At 40.9% G+C, this 8691-nt stretch overlaps 1 protein-coding gene across 1 annotated transcript; it reads right to left on the bottom strand.

Moving 5' to 3' along the window:
• Positions 1 to 5891, bottom strand: nudc (nudC nuclear distribution protein). The gene is made up of 9 exons (XM_071537578.1): positions 5718 to 5891; positions 4443 to 4520; positions 4106 to 4315; positions 3931 to 4014; positions 3666 to 3779; positions 2328 to 2522; positions 2063 to 2146; positions 1818 to 1936; positions 1 to 380 (listed from the first exon to the last, which is right to left on the bottom strand). Exons 1-9 carry the CDS (start codon positions 5790 to 5792, stop codon positions 329 to 331), a joined length of 1011 nt encoding a protein of 336 aa, XP_071393679.1. The 5' UTR covers positions 5793 to 5891; the 3' UTR covers positions 1 to 328.
• Positions 5892 to 8691: the final 2800 nt, after the last annotated feature.

Raw genomic sequence — 8691 nt, 5'->3', positions numbered from 1 at the left:
TCACACCGCCGGCTTTGAATTCAAGCTTGTTTATTAAAAAAATCCAGACATATCTTTAAATATTTAGAACACATGCAAAGGGAAAAATGTGGGCATTACAGTCATCAAAACTTATGACTAAAACGAAAAAAATGAAGACTTGAGACGTGAAGTCAACAAAACCATTTCCTAGACGGAGAGTAGAGATGCAGGGAGAGGGTGGTGGAGGAGGGGGGGGGGGGCGATTCAGCAGTGGGCTCAGTGCCTGAGGCTGGTTCCGATCGGGATTCACATGAATCACAGGCAACGTGGATGTCGACGCTCTAGGCTGGGTTGATGGCAGGAACTCTCAGCTGAATTTGGCTTTGGAGAAATCCATTTCTGGGTGCTGAGCCATGAACCTGCAGACACAGCAGACACAACAGTTGGAAACGAGGCGACAGTACAAAATCTCATATCTCAGACATGACTGGCTTGATGGAACTTTTCAGAAGGATACGTCTTGTCAAAGTGTTTCTGCACTGTCAATAGTTCAACTTTTGTCAAAATCAGACTAGTAGTGTTTTGAGATGTCACCTGAGTCTGAGAGCCAATATCTGCACTACCATCGTCACAGTAGTATTGTTTAACCCTTATAAAAGTATACAAGATCTTTAGAGGCTGCTTTAACAAGCTTAGAGAGGAAGTGGAGGTCAACATAGCAGCAGACACATGCTGTAAGGCCGGGTTGAACAGGAGTAACCCGCCTTTGGCCTCCAGGAGGGGAAAGAGGGGTCATTAACCGGTGACGGTGATAAGAGACTGTCCTCCGCATCTGTCTCCGACAGCTCCGACGTTATCCCACATCCAGGCCTTATCTCGGTCTAACAACTGCTCCCTGTAATCCCAGCTGATACGTCATATAGGGATCACCGACTCCACGGAGGGGAAGGGGCGCTGTTCCTGGATGTACTCACTCCACAAATTATACCTCACTATTTGAATGTTATAATACATCAACCACTTTAAACCTTATAATAATCCCTTTTGAAAACAAATTTCAAAACAAGAGGCTGCCTAGAGCTGCCTCATGTCCCACCATAATCACCATGAGATATTAAACATAAGCAGTTATGCTAAAGAGGTCATTAATGAAGCTGATTAATTGGTGACTTCGCAAATATTTCTATGCAAACTTGCTTCTCTTCACATGGCACATGGGTGCTATTAATATGAACTCTGTATCTTAAATCATTGCGTTATAGTAGTGGCAATAAAATCAGTTTTTCCTCATTAATATGCAAAGTTACGCAGCAAGGTGCTCTAAAAACTAAATCATCTCCTCTATAGATGATCTGATTAGTGTGGTGGACAGTAACGAAATGCCGTTGAGGGGAGGATTTAGTAGACCTAATATCTAATCATATCCATGTGTAATGTGTCTGGATGTATGTGATTCTGGATGAGGTCACCGTCGGTGCTTGGGGGAAGCTGGTACAAACGTCCTGCTATCTTTTTATTACCGTCATTACAGCGAGCAGCCTGGCCTTGAGCGGATATAGGCAACACTGAAGGCAGGCTAGACAGTCAAGCTTTCAAATTCACCATTCTTATAAAACCTTTATACGCCATAAAGCCTCTGTTAAACTAACAGCAATATACAGTAGCTTCTGTGTGAGTTGAGACAATAAAAAGCAGAAGATGCCATTTGTTGCACTTAAAAAAGAAAAGAGTATAAAAAGACCTTGTAAGTTTCAAGGTGACAAGAAAACTGCACGGGTCCTTTCAACATAAAAATATATTTCCTCAAGCGTTTCAGTGATGTTCCATGAGGGAGTAATATAACGTCAGGGACCTACTTTTTGAGAATGTCTTGTTTCTTCTGCTCTTCGGAGGTGGGCAGGCCCATCGATTTCTGCCTTTGGTCGTACATCATCTTCTCCACCATGCCACGCGTCTCTCCGTCCAGGTCCGAGAGCTGCTCGGCAGGAAAGAGAAGGTGGAGGGAACAGAGAGAGTGAGAGAAATATATTTTTGATAACCTTTGTGACTTCTGAAACTTCAAAGAGTACTCCACAGTTTTATAGAAAGTAGAAAGCTTTACCTTTGAGTTCTCTGGGCAGATTTTCTTGGTGTTGATTTCTGGATCTGTGGTAACCATCTTGTTCCACCACTCCATTTTGTTAATCTGACATGATAGAATGAGATTAGGTTACACTGGCCAGCAGTTCTTTCATTAACTGCAAATACAGATGTAGCCAGGAGATGTGTCTTATGTTCTAACCAGTATCATTACAAAAGAGACGCAGGGCTACAGCTATAAATGTACCTACAGTATTCCATAGGCTTAAGACAAACTTTTCTCATACCTTTTCCAAGTGGACGGTGACAATCTTTCCGTCCTCGATGAGCCAGGAGCTTTCTTCTACCTTCACCTCGTTGTAGAGCTGGCCTTCGATGACAGGCGGGTGCCCCTTCAGGCCGACCTTCAGGGTGCGCCGCTGGATGTCCACCACCACGTCTTTGCCCTTTATGCGGAACTTCACGTCAAAAGGCACCACCAGCTGTGGAGAGAGGTTACAATTGTTAGTGCGTATTACATTCTGGCAAACTCCTTAGGCTTTTTGTTCATGGCCATTGTCATAAAGAGCAAAAGAAGATGTGGTGGTTGGAATCACCAGGAGTTGCTGGTTGGCTACTTTGTTGAGCTCAGTAAACTGGATAATCTAAGGGTGCGATCACACTTACAATTCACTTTTGTTGGTCCAATCTATAGTTGAAAATTTTACTTTGTTGCATTTTTGTATTTGGTTGGGTTAGGTTCACACTGGCCAATAACAAGTGAACAAGGGCTTGTAAACAAAAGCTGGATGGACTCACAAGTAGTTTGTTTATTGGACAGAGTTTGGTAACCTGCAGTCCCTTCACATTAGAGCATTTGGTGAGGGTGGGGGGTTATATTACTAAACATATCTTATAAGATAGTACATACATACATGGACGCACCGCCTATACAACAATGTTTATTTATTATAAACTGCCAATGAATTAATGAGTATGTGCTGTGTAATGATTAGAACATGATTGATATATCTCCATACATCACTGTGTGGCAGCAGTCCATGTAAACTAACAATATAGATGAAGAACCCAGAAAATTTTTTTCTACTGTCGTGCAACGTCGTCTAAATGAATTTGCATACAAGAAGGGGATTATGGGAGGTGTAAAAAATTGCAGCTAAGATGTGAAGATGTGCTAAGATGTGAAGATTCACAGATTCACACGCTAAATTTTCACATTAATGGAATATTTACTTCCGTTAATTAATCAGATAGTTCTCAGAACAGGAATAATATGCACAAAATAATTTTTACCACATTGTGATGTTTGACAGTGTATAAATATAGAGGAGTGAAGTATCTCACCCAGACTGAAAGACATGAATTTGGCCCTTGAAAACCAAGGTGGCATGGTAAAAAAGAACACTTTTCTCTGTTGCAGTTACATATTCAATTAAGTGCTTTTTATGTGTAAATAAAATGTAAAGAGTCGTTCTGAAATCTTACAATGTAAAATGATCTCTATAACAGCAGGCACACTCATTGGTCTGACTACTCAGCAAAACACAGGTCCAAAATGCCAACGCATCTTTCAGAAGTTATACCTCAAAGCATTATTCTGAAGCCAAAAAAGCAAAGGCACTCACATCAAGTTCAGACAGGCTCTGTGTCCACTTATAGTTGGGAAGGTCGGCTCCGTTGCCTGCGTTAGGCTTCAGCTTATCTTTGTCCTTCTCATCCTCCTCTCCCTCCGACTCAGACTGAGGAAATAAAGACATTTGGGAAAATAACTCAACTGGCCCAGATTCTACTACATCTACTTCAGTCATCAACACCAACTTCTTTTACCAACCATATAGCGTGCTTGACAAAATACTTCAAAATTTACTTCAGAATCGTCCACACTCTCACCCCCTTCTCTCCTTTCTCTGCCTTGTCTGGTGGGTTTTCTGCATTTGTCGTCACAGCCTCCTTTTTCTCCTCTTGTTTCTTTTTCTAAAATGCATAGTACACACCAGTATCAATACATGCAATGCAATGATTAGTGATTCACATGTGACAGAACATCAAAGCATCCAGATTTCACCTGGTCAATTTCAGACTGAAGTTTCTCTGCTTCTTCATCAGTCAGTTCCCGGATTTGTGGCCCGTTTTCATTTTTGTTCTTCTTCTCTTCCTCTGCCAGCTTGGCGGCTCTTTGGGCCTTCTCTTTCTGCTCCTTCTCCTGTCTGATCTGCTTTTCTCTGTGGACCTTCAGCGCTTGCTCACTGTGGTGGGCGAAGGACTCCTTCACTAGCTGAAAGAAAGAGATGGTGAGAATTGGTGGAAAAGCAGAGGGGGTTCTGTCACTGCTTAGTATATAGACTGCGGTGTATCAAATGTCACAGGAGCTGCAGACTGCACTGCCGGTCTGGGGAGCTCACCTTCTCTGGGGCACCTGGTTCTCCACCAGTGAAGAAGTCGGTTTTGCGGCGGAGGAAGCTGAAAAATGTGTTCACTAACTGTTGGGAGAAGAAAATAGGTTATCACAAAATCAGACTCATTGGTTATGACTGACTTATATTTGAGCATTGTTGTCATAATTGGACTGAGGTGTAATGCTGTAAGGACACTGAGTGAATAGGCCAGCCTCACACACACTTACACCTCTTAATGCCAATGTCTAGCTACTTAACCATTTGCCAATACAAGTTATTCAATACAATTCCTGTTATTCTCATTTTTATTGCTTAAACTGTTTGCAAAGTCCCTGCACAAAACGTGGTAAAGCACACTAATAACTTGTATAATCTACATCCTTGTCACCAACTCAACAGCCTCAGCCTCACCCATCAAATTGGTTGTTTCTCAATCAACCGAGCTAAAGTTTAACTGAATGACGGCGGGTATGGAGGGACTGCACGGTAATCAGAAAGGCCGGTTTCAGTGTTGACGTTTGTGTTTCTCACTAGCTTGACGGCTAGCTGTCTAGCTTACGCTAGTTGGCTAGTTTGGTCCATGCGCAGTGTCATTCTCTCTCCTCTGGAGAGAACATCATGCTAGCCAGACTCCATTCAGAAATCTGACAGTTGGTTTAATGTTTCCTTGGTTATCGGCAAAGGAACATACCTGGTAGAAAATTTCTGTCGCTTTAGGAATATTTAGATTCCACTAGTCAATTCGGCATGTATCCAGTACCCCATGCAGCACTTCTTTACACAAAATTTCAATTTGTATAATTGGTTCCCCTGTAATTCTCACCATATTCTTCCACCAAAACGAACCACCGAGGGCGGTAGTGAACAGTGTGAACCAATACTTAAGTTAGATTTTATTGAAATAAAGTGCTACTCGATGGATTATATGTGTACCGAATTTACCAGAATGCACTTACAAATACGAAAACATCTTAGGGTGTGTTCTACAGGGATGTAAATTTACCGATATCAAGGCAACATTAAATTGCCATAATTTTGAGTGGACTTTTCGTACAAGAGAGAACGGCACGAATGGGTTCCAGTTTAGTCCATGCATCTGTCTCTATTGCAACTGGAAATGTCGGCTAAATGTAATGTTAATTTGGCTGTACCATGACCCGTTTCCATTACATTAACTCGTTTTTGGATGTGAATGCTGACTGGCAAGGTGCGCCTGGTAGCTAACAGGCTAACTCAACGTTAGCACGCAAGCTAAAGTAAGCTAGCCACACATCTATTTACCTCTTGCACCCCTCCTTCATGTTGTTGCGCCATGACAAGCAACATCCCGTCATACTTTTCTTCATCATCACCCATATTGGTAGAATAAGCAATGGTTGAAGAAAATATCAAATGTTCAAATGACTGTGCAAAAACTTGGGTTAGCAACAATGTGAGGCCAGTCACGCTAATGCACACACTTCCTGGAAACAAGCTCCGCCCGCCTACATTTTGAATGACAGCCAAATAAGTCAATAAAATGAAAGCATTGGTCTGGGGGCTGGTGACTGCAGGAGACAGAATTTTCTAGAGAGTAGAAAAAAAAATCAACAACGGAATGTTTTCATAGAGGAAATATGATTTATTTAAACCAGAGTATATATCATTACTTTATTCATTTATATTCGGCCACGTGATATGTAGTTAATTCTTCTCAATAATAATTGTAATAATAATAATAATAATAACAATAATAATAATAATATAAAATATTGATTACACTTTCACAAGAATTAAATGAAACGAAATAAAAAGACGTTGGATCTTGAGAAGATACATGAAATTTCATGAAACATTTGTTCTCCCACAAGTCACACTTTATTAGCATAGTTAGAACACTAGCCTCATCATTTATACCAGAACATAACAAAAAAATATTGCAGAAATTCTTTAACACACTAACCCCATTTGCCAACAGGTGACTGTCAAAGTGGAACAGTGGGAAAAGCCTTATATCTAAAATAAAAACATTGGTGTAGGAATAGCAGTCAAACCAGTACACTACCACATCATATTACAAAATATACACAAATGTACAAAATGAGCTCATCTATTAAATTCATTGTGATTGTTAAAGGACAAGGTAGATGATTAAAGACATGTTCAGATTTTGACTTTTCAGACAGACTTGAGATGGTGCCAAAGGAAGAGCAACTAAGAATTTGGAAGATGATCTTAATATTTTTTTTTCCAGTTAGTGTACAGCAATTAAAAACCATGCTTCATTCACTCTGTCATCAACAATAATTAGCTAAAAGTGTCATCATTTCGGATTATTTACTAGCTTGTAGAACATGCACACAATTTTATGGCATGGAATTTCAAAAATAATGATACTGTTCTGTACAAGTTTGCCACTTGTCCCACTTTAGCAGTATTCAACCTGAGTTGAAAATGGCAAGCACCATGACACCTGGCCTTCAGAAGTTGGTCAAACATGCCATTTGTGAAATATTTCCAAATACTGAAGATAACTGGACAAAGCCTTAATACACCACATATGGAGATAACAGGTCAAAAGAGGAAGTAGGTCAAGTTCCTGGAAAGCTTTGTTCTATATTTTATGAGGTAAACCAAACAACCACAAAGGCACCTCATACCCTTTTAAACTTTGGTTGGTCCCACCTAGTACTCCTGATACAATTTTCAAATACCTAAGTTATTAAAAAGAATTTAAAGACCTTACTCTTATCCATTTGCTAAGAGTCAAGCATTAGCAAAACAAGACAACTACCCACCCATTACAAGATTTTTTGTCTAGCTTAAGTCTCTTTGAAAATTCTGAATTCTGTTACACATTAAAATACTATTTTTTTTTTTTTTTTATTATTTCTGATTAATTTAGTGCTACTTCAGACCGCCTATTGTCACACTGATATGATTAGGAAGTGATATCCATGATAGGTGCCAATGACCGAGAGCACACAGCTCTCTGTGGACCAGATAACATATCTGTAGGTGCTTAATTGAAGAGTGGTTACTGTGTTAAGTGGAAGGCTAAGCTGAATTACTATTACATATTCAGGCTTACTGTGTGTTTCAATACAAAAGCAATCTCTTGCTTGTGTCTTTGAGTTTCAGTTTCCCGAAGTCTGTCATTTTCAGTCAGGTAATCCTAGTGAAGATGGAGTTTGTGGTGAGAAATGAAAAGAGCTTCAAGTCAAGTAATTTAGAAACTAGTATAGGAGGTGTAATTCTTAATACTCATACAAACTGATTCTGACTTTAAATGTGGGTCCAAAGTAACACATAAGGTGCAACTGGAGGACAGGTCAGGTAGCAGCCTGTGCGTTGACCCTATCAGTCCTTGGTAGACTGGTACAGGCTGAGTTAATGACTGAGGTAAACATGATAAATGTCATTCACCCTGCCAGCTCCCGTATTCCCTTTCCCCGCACAGCTGTTGAGCTGAATGTGCCTTATCGCCTCCACGTGGAGGGAACCTACACTCACCGAGCACTTTATTAGGGACACCTGTACACCATGCAGATACAGGTCAGCAGTTCAGTTAATGTTCATATCAAACATCAGAATGGGGAAAAAATGTGATCTCAGTGACTTTGACCGTGGCATGGTTGTTGGTGCCAGACGGGCTGGTTTGAGTATTTCTGAAACTGCTGATCTCCTGGGATTTTCACACACAACAGTCTCTAGAGTTTACACAGAATGGTGCAAAAAAAGAAAAACATCCACTGAGTGGCAGTTCTGTGGACGGAAATGTCTTGTTGATGAGAGAGGTCAGAGGAAAATGGCCAGACTGGTTCGAGCTGACAGAAAGGCTTCAGTAACTCAGATAACCATTCTTTAAAACTGTGGTGAGCAGAAAAGCTTCTCAGAATGCACAACACATCCAACCTGGAGGCAGATGTCACTTTGCTAGCTGATACCTACCCAGTATTAGTACCGAGCACTTTGTTCCTAATGAGACCTACATTTATTAGGAACACTGTGTTGCTAATAAAGTGCTCAGTGAGTGTAGATCCGTCTGCATGAGCAGTCCAGGGTCACTGTGTTTTCCTGAATGCAGTAGGCTGAGTCTAGAGAGGGAGGGTCAAGGCTGACTCGTCATGCACAGGTGATATCCTGTATAAATAGGGCCTGGGCGTCTGGACTGGTGTGTAGAAAGTGAGAGACGCTGTTCATACTGGCTGGATCTGAGCTTACTGAGCAGATTTTTCTTTGTAAAAGCAATCTCACTGAGGATACCTCCTCTACT

The sequence above is a fragment of the Centroberyx affinis genome, unplaced genomic scaffold (genome assembly GCF_046629955.1).
Source record: "Centroberyx affinis isolate AG114_WGS23_722 - 3 ecotype Tasmania unplaced genomic scaffold, CSIRO-AGI_Caff_v1 ptg000018l_1, whole genome shotgun sequence".
NCBI lineage: Eukaryota > Metazoa > Chordata > Actinopteri > Beryciformes > Berycidae > Centroberyx > Centroberyx affinis.
Note: the sequence above shows the minus strand (reverse complement) of the source record. Positions and strands in the feature narration are given on the sequence as shown.